This window comes from Melospiza georgiana, chromosome 15, assembly GCF_028018845.1.
Source record: "Melospiza georgiana isolate bMelGeo1 chromosome 15, bMelGeo1.pri, whole genome shotgun sequence".
Lineage (NCBI taxonomy): Eukaryota > Metazoa > Chordata > Aves > Passeriformes > Passerellidae > Melospiza > Melospiza georgiana.
Genome location: NC_080444.1, coordinates 8259057 through 8278683, shown reverse-complemented (window position 1 = coordinate 8278683; position 19627 = coordinate 8259057). Strand labels below are relative to the sequence as shown.

The 19627-nt window shown below is 39.9% G+C and overlaps 1 protein-coding gene across 1 annotated transcript in view; it reads left to right on the top strand.

Moving 5' to 3' along the window:
- SPOCK1 (SPARC (osteonectin), cwcv and kazal like domains proteoglycan 1) overlaps positions 1-19627 on the top strand; it is a 263977-nt gene that overhangs the window by 226810 nt on the left and 17540 nt on the right. The window contains exon 7 of the mRNA XM_058034519.1: positions 18924-19040. Within this exon, the coding sequence (XP_057890502.1) occupies positions 18924-19040 (117 nt within the window). The remainder of the gene's footprint in view (positions 1-18923; positions 19041-19627) is intronic.

Here is a 19627-nt window from a genome sequence, read left to right as displayed (position 1 = left end):
CCTCTGGGAGAAGAGTGCTGGCACCCTCCTTATGTGATTCTGGGGATGAGAAGGAAATGTGCAGGGACGTGGATGATCTGATACTGTCTCAGGAGAACTGGGGGAGTTTCAAGTGAACAAGTGAGGCAGATACTGCAGTGATAGTGCTGTGTTTTCATCTGCCTCTAGAATGGATTAATTTCAGCAGAATAAGCACAAACCCACTTTCACAAGTAGCTTTGTGATACCTGTGTGATACCTGGTGCTGTTAACAGTTTTGAAAAACCGGTTGTTAGAGTGTAGTTCAAAGCAACTAGCTGCTGTCCTAAAGCTGCTAGTGATCTGGATTTTACCCTTTGTTGTTGTTGTTGATGGATATTGAAACATCTTTTCCAGAAAAAGGCTCACTAGTGTTTCAGATGTTGCATATACACCTAGATAAGAAGGAAAAGATAAATGTCACTGTAACCTAATTCTAACAAGACACCAAGATACTTTTCCCTAAATCACTTTCTAACCACTATTAACTTTCTGAGAGTTCCTTGAGAATATAATATTGGGTTTATCTGCACATGGAATCATTCTTGAAGGAAGCAGATGTGTTGTTTCCTGTCCATAAATAACTTCATACATAAATAAGCCTTACTGACACCCTGCAAGTATTCTGAGAACATGTAGTAAAAAACCCCCACAGATTTGCAGAAGAGATTTTTAAAAGCCTAGTAATAAATAACATACTTAAAGAACTGACATACATCTGCTAGAAGAAAAATAAATGGCAACAGCTCACAGTGAATAGAAGTTCCCACTGAGATTTACCACCTGTATGAAAAACAGTACGATAAGGAAAAGGTAGGCAGTCAGATTTCAGAAGTACCTATTTAAGGGTGAAAGAAAGAAAAAAATTACCGGAGTTACAACTTTGGAAGTGAAAAATGTAGTTTTTTGATATAATCAAATCACAGGCCTCATCTTTTGATTTCTTTTTTCCTCACTGTTAGCTACTGGAACTTTGGGAGTCTAAATTAAAGGGGAAATGGCAAACTTCAGTTGATTCTCTCCAGAACTATTGACATTATCCTTAAAGATTATTATTTTAGTTGGAAAATCATGATAAAATGAGAAGATTTGAGGCAATGTGTGGCATAACAATGAAACAGCAGAAGGAAAGTCTGCATCTCCTCATCCCTCTTATTACATCCTCTGTCCTAAGGTGTTCTCCTGTCTTCCAACACACCTCAGTCCCTTTCTTTTCACACTCAGTCACTCCTTGGCTGGCTTACAGGAGCTCTGTGTGTCAGCATCCTGCTCTGTCCTCTTTTCCCAGCTCCTGTGTTGCTATCCCAGCTCTGGTGCCACCTGATCTGGCAAAAAAAGACATTTATGAATGTGTTGTGTGCCACCAAAAACTTCATTTCATCACCAGCTGCCTGAGCACATACAGGTTGGCTCTTTCCTGCCCCACATCCTTTGTTTGACCCTAACTCTCTTCTCATCAGCACAAGGTTTTTGAAATTGATTCTTTCCAGAAAATGTCTGTCTGCTTCTCTTCTATGTGTGAGCTGCTCCTGCTCTTCAGCCCTGATTTTTCATCCTATTTGTATAATCTTTATTGTACATTATCTTCATTTTAACTCCATAAATAACTTGAGGAAAAGATCATATAGTACATATTATTCACTTTATTATAAATATTCACACATAAATCTGCAACAGATTGCTTCTCAGTATGAGCTAATGTTCTTTTCAGAATGAAGGCATGCCCATTAACTAAAATTTTTTTTACATGGCTTCAGCTTCAAACCTGATGCAATTTTATCTGACTTTCATCTGATTTTAATTCAAGAATTTGCTTGCATGTGCAAAGTAATTTCCATTAGTTTCTTCCCATTATCTCTACAGCCCTGTGAGTAATTGCTGCTGTCTATGAGAGAGTATGTATTAATATTTTGTTAGACAAGATTGTAACAGGTGACTTTTTACTCTGATTTTTACAGACTGATAAATGTGATAAAGGATAACTTTTCCAAAAGGCCAGTCTCTTTAAACTTCAGATCCACATAACAAGCAAGCAGAACTCTTGATTTATAATATTCCAGATAGAACATATTGTGATTAAACTCCTAAAGATGATGAAATATTGCCATTAATACACAAGGAAAATAACCAGAATTTTTTTTCAACTCAGAGCAAAGAGATCTGCCCAAATCATGACATTTGATGCCAGGCTTATTTGCACCTAATCATATTTGTTTCAACAAATGGCAAATAAAAAATTACAAATAGAACATTTCAATTTAAACCTGTGACCTTCACTCCCAGAAAATCTTAGTATTTTCTGCTAAGTTGATTCTCTGGTTGGAAAAAAAGTGGATTAATGTGCCAGCAGTCAGCAATCTGTGCATGTAGATCCCTTTGGCTTGTAATTGTTATTAAACTGGTTCACTGCACCCTTCATAGAATGTGGAGTCTCTTGGTAGGGGAGAAAATAGCCCTCTGTTTATTCTGAGAGCTTGTGAACTACTGTAATTCATTTCAGATTTATAGATTCACCATCTTTAAATTGATGTTGTTTTTTTACAAGGAAACAAACAGCCAATTTTTTAACAAACCAATGCATTTAATTCTTATAGAATTTATCTTCCTGTGGATCAACAGCATAACACAATTTTAATTACACTGACCACACTTGACTGAATTCCCTCATTCTGTAGCAAAGTCTTATCAGAGTAAAGCTCCATGAGATGTGTTGAGCTCTGCTGAGCCCTAAGTCACAAGGTCTGCATTCTTATCATACAAAAAATAAAAATAAAAAAGAGCCAGTCATTTACACTTCTCTCTTGGGGGAAGCAATGCTTACTATTATATAGAGAATTAATGGAAAACACAAACTACTAAGTGCCTTTGTGGTTAAGAAGTCAAGTGCAAAACCATCTAAAATATATGATTAGAAAAAAAGGAAGGAAGTGCTGAAGCAGGTCAGCAGCACTAGACTGAAATAATTATTGTCAGTTGTTCATGATGTATGAATTCACAGCTAAGTGGATTTTACCACTTTCTTTGCAGCAGATATAGTTCCCTGCTAGTGAGGTTTTGTATCAGCCCACTCACACTTAACTGCAATGTTTTCTGAATATATAGATATGAATTCATGGCAGCTGCCTTTGTTGTATCTGAGAGGAAAGGAATACTGAAAGGAGATCCCATCTGATGGCAGAGAGTGCAAGTGCTGTCCCTGTGTCCCCGGTAAATGCAGCAGAGCTGTTCCCTCACAGCAGTCAAGAGTGGGGGGAAAAGGCCTCAACATCAGTACTTTAATTGCTTTAACACAATTTTCCCCACTTTTAAAATAAACCCATGGAGAGGAATTATCTGAATCAAGAACTATTTTCCTCTATTGCATTTAAATATATTTGAGTTTTGTTTTTTTTTTAACAAAAGCTGCACAACCTTCTTCGCTGAACTGCCTTTCTCACCTGTTGAACCTATAATTCAGCTCAAGCAGAGAGGTGGAAGTGGTGATTTCCTTCTGGTTTGGGACAAAATTGAGAGATGGGCTGAAAAGGGAGGACCAGGGGGAAGATTTGGCAGTTTCCTGGCCTGACCCCAGTCCTGCAGAGAGCAGGAAAGTCCCCATAGCTGCTCCTTAGAAATTTAGTTTTGTGGGAAAGAAGTTTGGCATGACTTTGGCACATGTGATTTTAGAGAGTTCTGTGGGCTCAAAGCCATTGGGGACATAGGAAACAAATCTGACTTTGTTAGCAAAGCAGACTTTGTTAATTCTGTTATTTAGAGCACTATTTACTTTATTTTTTTTTAATATATAATCATTAACTGATGGTGGTACTTTGTCTTTCCATTGAAGAGTAGAAATAGCTGGACAATTTAGGAAAAAAAAAGTAACTTCAAGGAGTTCTTAGGAAGTCTTAGTCAGTGATTTTGATTTGAAATGCATTTGTAAGAGACCAGAGAGAAGACAATTTGAAAAAGAGCTCTCAGTCAATGTGCTGTCACCCACCCTTCTTGCTCCTTGGCATCTCTTGTAACGTCTCCCAGGTTTGACAGCAGAAATGGTGCAGTTCAGTCCTACAGTACTTTTCAAAGTACAGATGGGCCAAGCACAGATGGCTGAATTGCATCCTGTGCAGCCTCTCGCTTAAACAAATATAGAATAATTTCCCTGACACTGCTGGGGTGTTTTTCAGATTTACATTGAACTAAATCATGCCATGAATTTTTGATTTTCTCTTTATCATCATCCATCCCAATTACTGGGTTTTCTTTCTGACACAATGCCAAATTGTTATATTCATCTTCATCTCCTTTGCAAGATACATTTTATGCATCTGGAAGGGGTTATACAGTTCTGTATTTTATAGACACCTGCCTTTTAACAATTTCCTTGCTTAGCTAATAAAGTAGTCAGATATTTGCTATGCCCATTTCATGTAAAAAGAATAAAAATATGGTTTCTAAGCAAAAAGTTTACAACCCACATAAAGCAAAGGGAAGGAACAACACTAGAACTGCTAATTAAAAATGTGCCAGCACGGGTCAGCAGTATGTGCAGTCTTACAGTCAGTGCCTCAGACAAGAATTGTCATGTATTTGTCTGGGTTTTTTGTAGGTATCATGTTAAATTCGAGTTTCAGAAGTCCCTGAACATGACTTTGCAGGTGTTTACAGGGAGTTTCTGACAGGTGTGACAAGAAAAGCTGAAGATACTTGTTTCAAAATTTAGTGACTGGGTAATAAAGGCTGTCATAGTTAACAGAGAGGAATCAGGGGTGGCTCAGTGGATCAGACGTGAAATGTAAAGGGCTCAAAAGTGAGACTTACAGCTCATGTGTGTGTGGGGACTGGGAGAGCAGTGGGAAAATGCAGGGAGCAGAGATGGCCTGGTCAGCATGAGGAGCTGGGCTGTGTTATCTTGGCAAAATTGTCTTTGCAGAAGTATTCTGGAAGGGAATGAAGGGAAGATGGTGAAACTCAGCAAGGCCAGAGGGAAGGGCGTGAGAACAGGCAGGAGGAGAACTGATACATTCCTTGTGAGAATGGATTGGAAATGGTGTTTTGAAGTATCATTTACTGACTTTGCACAACATTTAGGCAGAGATAAGCTTGAGACAGTCCCAGAAAAGGCTGCAGCCCCACTAAAAGTATAAAGGGTGGGAGAAAATCTGCAGTGAAGGGGTTTAAACACTAGAGAGGAGCAATGAGGAGCTCAGCTCCGCCTGTGGGAAAATGTAGGCTGACCAGTTGGCATTTTTGAGGTGTATGAAATTTAGACAGAAATTTCAATTTGATGGGAAGAAGTCAATCCATCCATCCTTCATGTGTATCTTGCCAACTGAACTGAGTTAGTGTTTGTAGAGGACAAAAGGAGAGTGGGGACCGAGGACATCTCCCAGATTGCTGCAGAGAGCAGGAATGGGACAGGCAGAAAAATGTGGGAGCAGAAACCTGGCAGAACAAGATTCCTGAGGAAACTGGCCTGAAGGTAGCTGAGAGCTGAAGAAATGGAGGAACAGGGGGTGGCATCAACATTGGCTGGACGTGCTCTCTTTTTGGAATGGATGAGTCTGTCTGTACTGGTGTGCAGAGAGGGGATGCTGAGCTGGGAAGGAAATTCTGGTGGTGCTTTGGAACAGGACCCAAGGCACCAGAGGGGGTTGAGTGAGTTCCCAGACAATGGGGAGGTCACTGGGATTTATGGTAGAACTGTAAAGGAGAATGATTGCAACATTCTTAAAGTGAGAAGTCACTTTAGCTATTCCTGCACTGGAGAGCTTTTATTCAGCAGTTTTACAAACATATTCTATTGGCAGGGACAATGCCAGAGCTGCAGCATTTGCGCAGACAATACCAGTATAACAAAAGATACATTTTTTTTAATTTAGTAAAATATACCAAGCTGTTTGAAAGTAAACTGATGGTGAGAGCAAGAGGAGAGAAAAGTGGGTGTCATTTTCATTTTCTAAACAAGCTGAATAATGATCTTTAGAATTCAACACAGCAGCTATTGAATTTTTCATTCTGAGATAATATAAAAGATACAGATATACAACAAACACAATTCCTACAAAAGCAACTAGGTGAAAAAGGCTCAGTGAAATGTGGATAACTGAATTTCCTCTGACAGAAAAGTGATTGGCAGATCAATAGCCAAAAAATCCAGCTCTTGAGAAATATGTGAATATTTAGCTACAACTCTATTGCAGATCACAGTTCATTTCTGAGAGTCCTTCCATCCCTTATAGGAGCTAAAGAATGAATTTATTAATCTTTGTTGACCTATTGACCTCTACTTTTATGTCCTAGAATACAGATTTACTTTTGAAAATCCCCAGTTACTGTGCATGCATACATATTCCATCATGCTGTATATACAGCTTAACATATGGAGAATTGATATGAATCCTTTTCCTTTTCAAAGTGCCTAGAGAGGGTACTGAAAGGGGAAAGCAGTCAGCTCTTGCTGGAAAGCAGTCAGCTCAGGAACTGAGCAGCCAATTTGTAAGCTGTGAGACACTGTCAGATGTAAGGTTTCCCTCCATGACCCTGCCAAACCTCCTCTGCTCCCCACTCTCCCTGTGCCCTGATGTCAGGTCACATTCCACATCTCTCACCTAAAGGAAATCCAGAAAAAAAGGTATTTTATTGGGCTTTTGCTGGCTGGCTCAGAGGTTGGTACAGGCTACCCTGGCACTGAACTTCCTCCCCACTAAGCACTCAATTGCCACAAGTTGTGTTCCTGCACACTTAGAGCTGAGTCCTGTCACCTGCACCTCTGTGGGATCTTCAGGAAATCCTTTGGACTGATGTTTTGTGCTGCTCCCTTGTGCCTGCTGCCTGCAAATACACCAGTGCCTGAGTTCTGCCTCCTGGCTTTCCCATTCCTCTGACACAGGAAAATATATAGACTTGTTTTCATGAAATGTGGGTGCTTGAGATTTTTTTTTTAATTACAGCTGAATCCTGTTACACAGTAAAAAGGCCTTGTAGGCTGAGTTAACATTTTCACTTTATAATTTTGACAGTGCAATACAGTACAATTGAATTAATCAGGTTTTCCTGAGTTTCTGTTACAGAGATTTTGAGGGTCTCAGTTAAATCATCCTATTTGAAGACTGATTACTAGGGAGGGAATGTATCATTCTGGTTTTAAATTATCTTTCTGGGAACAGATTTAAATCTTTCCTTCTTTTTTTTTTCCTATGGAGTCCCATGGATGTATTCAACTCTGTGTTTTCAAAATATTTCCTATTTTTGTCTATTTAATGAAGCGTGTCAAACATCCCTCACTTTTTGCACTTTAGAAATCTGTAGGAGTTCCCTGCTATCTTTTCTTGCTATTTTTCAGAAAGAAGGATTAAGGGTTTGCTTTACTTTTTTATTTTTTCCAAAAAGCATAGAGTCTTTCATGCATGAGAAGTTATTTCCTGTGCTTGTCTAGCATTGAGCATGATGGGTTACTTACAGAAACCAACTTTTCAGCTATGCAGTGCTGGGATTTGAGAGTCTGGCAAAGGGTCAGATCTCTGAGGGACCAATCTGGAGGGGCAGGCTGTGCCCAGAACTGCTTGCTTTCTAATGCAGCACAGCCATGCTTCTTTGCTGCTTTCTAAGAGTTAAATGGTCTTTTTGCTGTGTTCCCCATGAGGATTCTGGCCATGAGATCTGGAGCACACAGGGCATTTGTCTGCCAGCTCAGCCCCAGCTCCTCAGTGCTCAGGAACAAGCAAGAGGTCAAAGCCATTTCTGTGCCAGGGGCCAGATGCTCTCTGCCCAGGGTGTGTGCAGGTACTTTGAATCAGGAGCATGAGCACCTGACATTAGAGCTTGGACTCTTTTACAAGAGCTATTGAACTAGAATTTGTATGATTTAATGCCTGACTTGGGGACAGCAAAGTAGTTATCCTGCTGAAGGTCACATTCGATCACTCGAGTCGTGATGAATATGAGAGCGTAAGACAGCTCAGGGGAAATCTTCTTTATTTTTATGAGACAGTCCAGGATCCCACCACACTTGTGGAATATATAGGTAGAGGGGAGGTGCAGGGAAATGGTTCTTTTCACCATGTCTTTTTTAGTAGAAGATAAAAAGGATCTATACACTATATTAAGAAATCCAAGGTGTATTCAACCTGGAGAACTGCAGACTCTGCTTTCTTTGGCACTGTGAAAAGTAGGGAAAGAAGGAAAGAGAAAAGGAAGAGAAGTCTTTAATTCCTTTCTGTGACACTACCGAGACAAGCACTTTCCAGATTAGGTATCAAACTGTCAACTACCACACTCAGTTGTGGTCTGCTCCTTCGTGTGCAGTTTTGGTGGAATTTTCACATTTTCTCTGCAGAACTGCTTATGTAACAGGACACCTGCTTTCTTATCTCTCTCTCCACAAACTATTGCTTTTCAATCAAACCAACAACAGCAAAGGTCAGGATTTATGCAATAACATTAGGTGGGAGTGCAAAGGGGAGCTGGAATAGAGGCTGGAAGGCACCCTGAGCCATGGCCAGCTCTCTTCTTTCTTCTTGCAATGTGTCACTCATCCATGAAGGAGCATTAATGCCCTCTGTGTGTACCATCCCTGCACACTCTGCTGGGAATGTGTAATGTTGCTCTTAGTAACAACATTCCATTATTTTCTATCTCACAGTTGTCAATAAATCATCTGTTAAATGAATCAGGCCTTGTGAACTTGAACTGGCAAGATTGATTTTTTGCATGATGTTTCTTTAGGAAATGAATTAAATCTTAGAAAGAAAAATGTGTGCACAGTGGCAGAGCATGCTTTCACAGAGAGAGTATTTATGATGAATAGAAGGAAAATAGAGTACACATGCTTCAAAGAGCACATTCTTGTAATGATGCTCAGTACTAATATGATCTGAAGTAAAGATGGTAAGATCAGAAGCTTTCAATGCAGAAAGATTACCATTTCCTTTGAAAGCATTATTTACTTTTAGATATACATTGAGTTCTTACATTGTAATTTACCTAAGTCCTTATTTTTTTGGCTTTCCCCTGTATCTGTCAAAATAATTGGGCTTTCAGCAGGGCTTTTTACAGACAGAGGGTATGAATCCAGGAGTGATTTTTTTCTCTTTACTACCTGCCTTTACAACAGTTGAAGGAGGAAGATCCTCTTGCATTATTACTTGCATGGAGGCAGCTCTGAGTGTCTGTGAGCAAGAGTGAATGTGTGTCCACATGTTGGAACACAGATATTTAAATCCAGGCTCCTGTTGCTGTCAGGGAAGGCTTCAGGAAGACCAAAACAAAATTTCCAATGAGTTCTCCAAGATTTTCTTAACATTAGAAGTGCATTTCTATGATCAGTCATACCAAGTGAAGTAGGGAATTATTTTTGATCTTTAGCACTGAGACACACATAGATAATAACCACACTGTGGTTATTAGCTCACAATAACATGATGAGATTGTTGCCTTTGTGGGATGACTGCTTTTCCTGACAGTGACAAGGATAGTAAATGGTGCACTAAAGTCCTGACGTCTGCAGATACTTCAGTGTGCAGGAAGGTGTGGCAAAATGGGGAAAGTATATTCAAGCTCTATAGTGAATTAAAAGTTAAAAAAAATAAAAGGTATGGAATGTGAAATTATATCCCTGTATCCTTAAAGAGCACCAAAGAAATAGTGAAATCTAAAAGGCATAAGGCAACTTTTGGAGGAAGATTAAAAATAATACTAAAATGAAGACTAAATAATTCTAAAATTCTTTCAATGTGTGACACCTGGAACTTTCAGCTACCCATGTAAATTCAGAACCTTAGAAAATCACAGGCAAGCCCATAGTCAGGGGATCTTTGCAATCCACAGGGGAGCTATGTTGTCTCATTTGCACTTTCTTATTGAATTTCAATCAGGTTTCCCAACAATTTGCTGGAGGAATTCCTGTGGGACACCTTCAAATGCTCCTAGCCACATGCCATCCGACAACTCCTCATTTTCTCTTCTGTGTTTTCTCATTTAAGAATAATTCACCACATGACAACATTTTACATTAATGAAGCCCTGGTGGTATCAGATATGATGACATTCTGTAGGGAACAGAGAAAATAAGCACAGGGATAGACTCAGTATAAAGTAAAAATCAGCTGATGTGCAAAAAAGTTAATGAGGGGGAAAACCAGCTTCTGCTGGCATATGCTGACTCACGAGTATCTCTCTCTCCATCCTGCTCAAGCACAGGCAAATTGGATTTATCTGTCCCTTTTCAAGGGTCTCTCAGGAGGAGAGCAAGGATAGTGGGCTCCAGTAAAAATTAAGTGAATCTAGTCAATGGTTTCCCCTTTTTTTTCTGTTTGATAGAGCACCAGTTCCTGGAAGAAAGAGTCTTTCTAATCAATTCCTGGATTTCTTTGCAGGTTTTAGGCAGTATCTGGTGTCCTGGCAGGGATTCTGGGAAGAATTTGGGGTGGGGTATTTTCCTATGAGAAAGCAGCTCAGTCCTAGTGTTCACTGTCACTCTGGAAATGTCCTGTGCTGGATCCAGTCAGGCTGCACAGTGAGGGTCTTGCTTTTGTCTTTTTCTACAATATTCTGCAGTTTGTTTCTTCAGGTAGAGCAATGGCCATTACTGGGAGGGTGAAGAGCCCAAACATTACCCCAAAACAAGCATACCCAGCACAGACTAGCATTTGGATCTTGCTGCCCATAAAAATAATACCTTTTCACATTAAAGCAAACAAAAAAACCCCAATGATCAGCTGGGAGCTCCTTAATTTTAGATTTGAACAAACTTAAAGAGATGGAGTAGTGTCAGAAGAACAGACTTGTGTAAAAGTGGTTTTATCCTATGAACAACTTTCATGTGCTTTAAAAGAATGGTATAAAATAATAATTAATATCTCTTTTTACTATGACACCTTACAAAAATTATCTACTGCCATTGAGTTTTCTCCTAATTCAGTTTAGGTCTATCTATGATTGCACAAAGAACTGTAAAAATTAGAGGTCTCTTACAGCTCATTTTATATATAGTAATATTTTCAACTTCTTTTTGAGAAGTGGTGCATGAGCTTATTATTCAACATAAGATTCAGTGAAACCACCCTCTGTTTTCACTTTTTTCCCCTAAATATAATCTCTTCATTTTTATTCTTGGATGTTGCTTTCCCGCTTCAATTGGACATAAATAGATCTGCCCATTTCTTCTCAAATACTTTCAATTTACTAATTTTACTTCCTGAATTTTGCTCTTTCCAGCTCAAAGCCATTTTCTTTATGGAAAGCAGCAGCTGCCCTTAACATCACCAGCTCAAGTTATTTCCAACTACTGTAACTCAGAACATTTTTACTGAAGATCAGAATCTAAAATTTCTCTTTGTTCAGCAAGTGAAGCAAAACAACCTCCTGGATGTGAAGTTCAGCAGGTTGTCTCCAACATTTTCAGCTGTGGCTTTGGAAGGTCTGTGGGAAACAATTCCTTTTAAAACCCAAATATTCACACTATGGTAGCCAGTCCCACAATTCCTTCATTTTAATAACAGTGAGTTTGTTTCTACTCTTAATTATTCTTCCAGCTTTGCTGATTTGTTATTCCCAATGCCTTGGAGTGCAATATCTGCTGAGCTGTCAGCAGTGAAGTCAAGTATCTGTGAAAACCTCCCATGAGCTGGGAGCTGTGTGTTTACTTTAAACACTGCTTTAATCTCAGAGCAATGGTCAGTTTTTCTGATAACTCATCCCTCTTGGAAAGATTGGCCAGTGCTGGACAGGCCATGGCTAAAGCCAGCTGGAGTCTGTGCTCTGAGATCTGCTGGGGACATCTGTTCAGAGTTGAGTGAAAAACAGAGAGGGAGAGAGGGAGGGAAGAAGGAAGGCAAGAAGGGAGATGATGGCTCTGTAAAGCCTTTTTTTATCCAGAGTGCTCCATGAACTGTTGAAAAGTCCACTCAGTCAGACATTTTTATTTGCTCTGCTTTAGTTTTCAGTTGATGTAACTCTCTCCCACCTTTCAGCTGTTGTGACAGAGTTGAATGAGGGCATTAGAGTGAGCTGGCAAATGAATTTTGGTAGGCTAGGAACTATGCAGGAGATAACATTTTAAATAGTACCTGACACAGCCAGAATGTCACAAGGGACATTACTCCCACAGGCTTCCTGCTTGGCTCTGAAAGTCCCCCACCATCATTATAGTTTGGATGTATTTAAAATAAAACTCCAGGCTTCTTAATCACCTGGCAAAGATGCACTTTCCAGGGTTCCCACAATTAATGTGAGCACAAAAGGAAGTAGCAGTAAGCACTAGGAAAGCAGATGTACACTTTGCCTCCAGTGCTGAGGGAGCTTTGTAGCTCTCAATCTTTCTTCACACAGTTCTAGCTGAGCTTTGTGTTTTAAATGTGCCTTTTTAAAGGAGCTCCAGATCAAAGCCTATTTCATCTTCCCAATAACTCAGCTGCTCCTGTAATCATCTCAAAGTCTGAACTGCAGGATCTTGGCATCTGCTGCTGTATATATAAGTAAGCCAAGGCAAAACAAGTGACAGCAGGATCAGAGGTGGTTATCAGCATAGGTGTCAACCCTGTGAAAGAATAGCCAGTGAGTGCCAAAAATGCAGTGAGACAAATGTGTCCATGTAGAGCTCTGTCATGAGGTGTTGGTGACCTCAGGAGCAGTTTTACAGGTGAGCTGTTCATTGATTGGACCAGCAAGGCATGTTTGACATGCACAACCTTTCCTTATAGTAACAGCAAACAATCCATTCCTTTCTACTTCATAAAATTATTGGCATAATACTTCATTTTTTAATGTTATAAGAAGCTGCCTGAGGCCTCAATGAAAAGAGCAAATTAGAGCATTACTCCTTCCAACCACGAACAGTGAAATATTTGTGGAGGGCTTTATTGCCCAAGTTGCATCACCCAAATATCACATATAAAACACTTGGGAGTCATCTGCAAGTCACACAGATGTGTGTATGTTTATATGCATCTGTGTGGGGTTGGATTGGAAGTGGAAGATTAGCACAGCCCTGAATTTATCTTGATGCTTACTTTGAAAGCAGCTTCTGCAGCAGCAGAGCACTATTCTGCATTTTTGGGACAGATCCACCCTCTTAGCCCAAAAGATGCTACAATTTTTTTAACTGCCTTTTTTAATAATCCACACACGTATGGACCTTGCTATCAGGGTGAAATAAGATGCTGACTTACCTGCAAGAAAGTGTAATGATGTTTGTCAGAGAAAGCGTGGTTAAAATTGCTGCATTTTCTTTTTACAAAGCATGCAAAAATCAAAGATAATATAAAAATTAGTACTCCTGTCAACCTCCATGCTAAGGTACATTTATGTCAAACCTTTTTAAGAAGAGTTGCCACATTGTTTTCAAATATGTTTTACCATATAATTTTGTTGAGTTAGTCTTCAAAAATGCAAAAAGTGAGAGTTTTTTTCCCTTCTGAATTGCTGAAATAATGCCTGTCCTACTTCTAAGTGGAGGAATATATCACTATTGGGCAATGTCATTTAAGTTTGTGCTATATCACATTTTAATCAAATCTAAACAGTCTTGTCCTCCAGGCTCACAGGACAAATGACTGGGCAGTTTGTTACCATCACATGTGCTACCAGCAGAGCTGCTTTCTGCTTGTGAGCAGGCAGGGCTGGGCTCCAATGATGCATCCACTGCCTCTTTCTTGGTGCTCAGGGAATAAAAAGTATCTCAGTCCATGGACTCTCTTGCAAAGGTTTCTGTTTTTTATTTATGTTTTGTGGCTGGTCACCTCAACCACAACCCATTGATTCTGCTCCATGCAGCACATATGCATCCTTAAGCAGGTTATTAAAAAGAAGCTGCATGTCCCCAAGCTGAAGATTTAATTTGCATGGGAAGAACACTAACCTCACTAAACTAAATAAATATGCATTTTTTAAAGCTCCAACTTTTTTTTTTTTTTTTCATTTTTGTTATTTCTCTGCATTTGCAGTTTCCTTCTACAGTACAGAAACAGTGGAACCTGTTCCACTTTTCAGGGGTGTGTCCCTTTGGCATTCAGGGCTCCTCAATCTCTACCTAACAGACTAGTTAGTATTATATAACAATAATATGAACCAGTGTCTCTACAAGTAATTGGTACGATTAGGAAATGGAATTATTAGTAATACTACTCTACAAGTAATTGGTAGTAGTATTTGTAAGAATTATTATTAGAATAAGAACAGTAGGAGTGAGAAGGCAACAGACACATGCCAGAGAGATGCCAGGAAAGTCAAATGACACAAAACCTTTTGTACACATTCTGTGAATCTGGTTGCACACTTTGCTTGTTGGGAAGTAGTGTAACATATCACTGTAACTTGTTCCTGGACAATATGGACTTCTTGTTAGCCAGAATATTCCAGCACAGGTGAGACATTAATATGATCCTGCAGGAATGGGCTTCCTAAGTATTAAGTCTTGTTTAGAATTCACTGCAGTAGGAGTTGTGAGGTTTGGGGGTTTTATGTTGTTTGTGGATGGAGATTTTACAATATTGCTTTGCTAGGTTGGAGTAGAAATGGGATGTGATTCAGTATTGATTTAATCTTGTACATCTACAGGTAAGTTCAGTTTTAATGTTGATTTCTATCACTAAGTACTATTGAAGGTCCCTATCTGAAAGAGTGAAATTAAATATTATACTGCTAATTTTCACCACCAATGTATATAGATTGGTATCTGTAGTGCTGCAAAAGTCCATAACAAAAGCAGGCCCATAAAAGCCTGAGCCTTTACAGCATGCTAATGGCTTTCCATTAGGTCAGATTAATGCTTTCTGCTTGGTGAAAATAGGTATTTAGCAACAGTGCTTTCAGTTTGTGAGGAATAAATAACTGCTGGACCAAGTGCTTCACCCTCGGGAATAAATCTGCACTTTGGCTTCTTGTTAATAAATCACTTTCTGCAGGATAATTTGTCACATCAGCAGATGTAGGTCTGAGGATGTTGTTGGGTCCAGCAGCTCTCACATCCTCCCCTGCATTCTCATTGCTGAGACTCAGAGAAGGGGCAGATTCTGCCCTGCTCCAGGTCCCAGTGCCACCCCAGGGCAGGGACTGTGCTCTGGGCTCAGGCTGGGAGCTTTACCCAGCTCTTACCCAGCTCCTACCCAGCTCCTACCTGGCTGTTACCCAGCTCCTACCCAGCTCCTACCCAGCTCTTACCCAGCTCTTACCCAGCTCTTACCCAGCTCCTACCCAGCTCTTACCCAGCTCTTACCCAGCTCCTACCCAGCTCTTACCCAGCTCTTACCCAGCTCCTACACAGCTCTTACCCAGCTCTTACCCAGCTCCTACCCGGCTCCTTCCCAGCTCCTACCCAGCTCCTACCCGGCTCCTTCCCAGCTCTTACCCAGCTCCTACCCAGCTCCTACTCAGCTCTTACCCAGCTCTTACCCAGCTCCTACCCAGCTCTTACCCAGCTCCTACCCAGCCTTCCTCCTCATGCCTGGCTGCAGTAGCTCCCATCCCACCCTGCTGCTCTCAGGAAAGCCATGGGCTCTGAGCAGATCATCACAGCCATCAGCAGGGGAGGATCCAGGAATTAATGCCACACAGGGGCTGATATCAGATGGCTGCTAAAGCAGTTGACATCAGTAAAATAGCAAGGGTGAAGAAGTGTGGGTTGTTTTCTCTTTAAGAGGGGCAGGAAATGAATTGAAGCCCAGGTCTCTTATCTCAGAGAAGACACACACCAGTGAAAATGCCTATTTACATGTGTGTGCACTTGGGTCTGTTTCACAGCACCAGAGCTTTAAATGGTTGCTGACAGTTGACTGGACAGGTTCCAGTTGTGAGAGAGGGGCTGTGCAGAGTCTCCTCCCTTGGTGATTCTCTTCAGGCTGGATTTTTAAATCAGTGCTTCTAGTCATGTCAATATCCATATTGTTTGCAACCCCGGTGTTCTCTCCTTATAAATCTTCAAATAGCAAGAGACCCATTATCACATCCATTCCTCCTACAGCCCTGTGCTTCTTATCTGAGAAATGTGACTTGAAACTTCTATTAATAGTGGAGAGGTACATTTGCACTGCATTTTTCATGAAGAGGGTTCTTAAAAATGCTTTATAACTTCTACTAATGTAAATTTATATGTAAGGATCTCAGATGAGGGGCTCCTCCAAGCTAATTGTTTGATATATAACTAATGGGCCCTACCACCAGAAATAAAACATTGAGTGCTCTGGTTCTTAGATGCCAGAGCACTGATTTTGTTTGTATGAAACTCCTGTCCCAAATGTGCCCCAAACCAAAAAAATACAGAATTATTATATGCCTCTGATAATGAAATAAATTAATATGAAATGAAATTCAAATGAAATAAATAAAAATGGAATGCAGTTCCATTGGGTAGAAAGGCAGGATTTTTTTTAACCAGACATGGTAGCATTAAAATAAAATTTAATGCAAGAAATGTAAAATAAAAGAATGCTTCCTCTATTTTAATGTGCAGGCGAAAGTAAGATTGAGGGCATTAAATGCTTGAATAGAAAATTAACTGAACTTTGCATTAAATTTTTGAAGTCTTGTCCAGAAATTTATTATTCACTCCATATTAATAGCAAAGTTGGCTGCTGTTTGACTCATGAAACAGTATTTATTCTAGTGAAGAAAGACTGCAGTCCTAAGAGAGAACCTCAACCTCATACTCACTGTGGAATCATCCTTAAGCAGCATACTCAAGGAATATCTCATTTATTCACAGAAAATCTATCCAGAATGCAGAAAACTCCAGTTCTGGGCTTGCTGTCAATCATGCCTCAGATCAAATTCCAAAGGAAATCTGCAGGGTTTGTGGTCAGCAAAAACAAAAACAATAAATCTACCCAGGGTTCACTCTCAAACACTGCCCTCAAAAAAAGCTGTTTCTCAACATGGCTCAAGTTCCAAACATGAAAAATCTGTAATGGCTTCATTAGAAATGGCATTTTACAGACCCTGACATGTTTGATTGGCTCAGTTATAGAGACAAGTTGTTCCAAGTCTGATTTGCCATTAATTACTTCTGTTTACCATTCATTAATTACTTCTGTCCCACCTATGCTGTGCATTCAATCCTGGTTTGTATTGCAGTTTAAAAGCATGGATTCCAATTACCCCAGTCAATGCTGTTGACACCAAATGACCACTTTGTGAGTTTATTTTAGAGACTTTATTTGAGGAGGGCATCCTGCAGGGTGCTGAGGCTGGGGACAGGGGGTGCTCCTTGTTCCTGCCTTCCATACAGGGGGAGTTTGGGACCAAATCCAGTGTCCCCCAAAGCATTTGGCTCAATTTGGGTTGCTGTGGTGTCTGGGGTTGGCTATGTGTTTGGAAGTACACAAATCTGAATCGGGAAAATAAAATCTGGAAGGTATTTTCTTTATTATTATTTCTTTTTCCTGGGCCTTGACTGTCTGTGAGCTCAGTGTACCTGTCCAGAAGGCACAAGAATGGATGTTTGTGGCCCAGAGTTCCAGCCTTGGCCTCCATGTGCCACCATGATTATTTAATAAGTATCAGGTTTGCACAATAAAACTATGTTATTCATTTCTTGGATGAATGAATTGTCTTTTTTTTTTCACCCAACTTGGAAAGATAAGATAGTTTACTATGAGTAAAATTTGATGTTAATTCAAGTGAGAAAATAAAGTGGTAGCTTTTTCAGCAAGGTTGGCCACTTTACAATTATTTTTGTGTTGTCCTCCATTTATTTTACATTGATGGGATTTTTAATTTAAGACCTGATTTTTCCTTACCTGAACTCAGCTTTAGAGGGATATTGATCTTCATATCTTTATCTTTCATAGGAAAATTTATCAAACCCTTTCAGTGTTACAAAAAAAAAAAAAAAGGAGAAATCTTTCTTTTTCTCCCCCTGAAATTTAAAAAATACTATAATTTCTATTTTTAACTTCAGAGTTATTCCTGTCCCAAACTAAAGTGTGAGAACAAACAAATCCTCAGAACAGCTGTGACATATCAGCAAGTTCCTTGTCATTGGAGCAGTGAGTTAAACTTGGGAGAGCTGTGGAACTCAATTTTCTTCAATAAGGTGGAAGGAGGGATATTATAATGTGCAGTGAGATGGAGAAGACTTATTGTGACTGTGAAGGATGTCTGCCTCTATGGCATAAAGTCTTGCTCTGTATTTCAAGAAATGTCATTTAAAATGTAGAATGAGTGCACAGTAGGAATAATAAAATTGCCTGAGCGTGTCAATTTTAAGCACTAAACATGATACAGAAATAAGAATATTTTTTTTGACAGAAATTCATTGCAAAGGCAGCTTTCTTCCCTAAAAATATTTGCTTCAGCTGAACATTAATCTCTTGGAATAAATTTCTGGGAAAATTAGATACTTCTTAGTAAAATGTATAAGAAAATAAATGTTTTACCAAGATAACAAAATGGAATTGACAACCTTCAGAGGTGGTAGAGTCTCACTTGCAGTAGAACTAGAGCAACATAAGAATTTTTTCTGTATATAAATAAGTATATCTATTTTCTATTACTGTGATAATAGCCTTATACAAAGCCAAATGTAGTTATAAATTATCCCTAGCATCTTTTTCGAGTAGCATGTCTAGGCAAGGATGTCCCTCCTCCCCATCTGTTTGACTGGTATTTTTCTCTGAAATCCTAAAAGGTGAAAACATTTAAGTTAAATAGTCACATAGCTCTAATTGCCAACTGGCAGGGAGCTCTGAATGGCACTTCCTCCATCACCACTCATGTCAGCTTTCAAGGAAGTACTTGAGCACAACTTAAAATTCAGCATGACTTACATTTTCTTTTTATCTTGCATCCTTTTCCCTGACCTTCTCTTTTTCCTTCAGAGCTCTTAATGAGGAGAACTTTACAACCATAAACACAATTTTCCTAATGGACTCTCTGGGGAGAGGCTTTTCCCTGGTGTCCCTGACTCAGCCTGCTGCTTTGTTCTCTCCTAGCTTGCACAGACAAGGAGCTGAGGAGTCTGGCCTCAAGGCTGAAGGACTGGTTTGGAGCCCTGCACGAGGATGCCAATCGTGTCATCAAACCCACGAGCTCGGAGACAGCACAAGGCAGTAAGAAACTCTTTCCCCTTCAACTCTGGGTGTTGTAGGAGCTTCCAACCTGAGAATTTAACTGAGCACCGCTGCAACATCCTGTCAGGCAGGTGCCAGTGGATAAGCAGCTACCTGAGTCCTGATCCTGCTGTTTTCTGAAGGAACTGCAGTCGTTCTGTCCCCTCTCTCTGCCCCAAACTGCCCTAGAAACCGGCAGTCAAAGGCAGAGAGACCTTCACAAGTTAATCAGGCTAATAAATGTCTGAAGGCCATGGAGAACACCCCTGTATGAGGAACTGAAACTGCTCAGGGAGTTCTCTCAAGAGCTGGGGTTAATTATTGTGGTGTAGTTTGTGTCTGTACTGTTAAATTCCATCACCTTCCAATTCAGCGTGGCTGCATCCAAATCATTCCTTGGGGTTGGACTCTGGTCACTGCTTAACCACCAGTTTTATCACCAGGTATTTTCTGACACATTGTCAGTGGCATAAGATGAAAATATGGCATACAAGCATAGGGAACATGATGCCAATGTTGGAAAAAACTCACTTAGATTTTACTTTAAAAATTCCTGCTAACAGTTTATGTAAGGGAAAGAATAATCA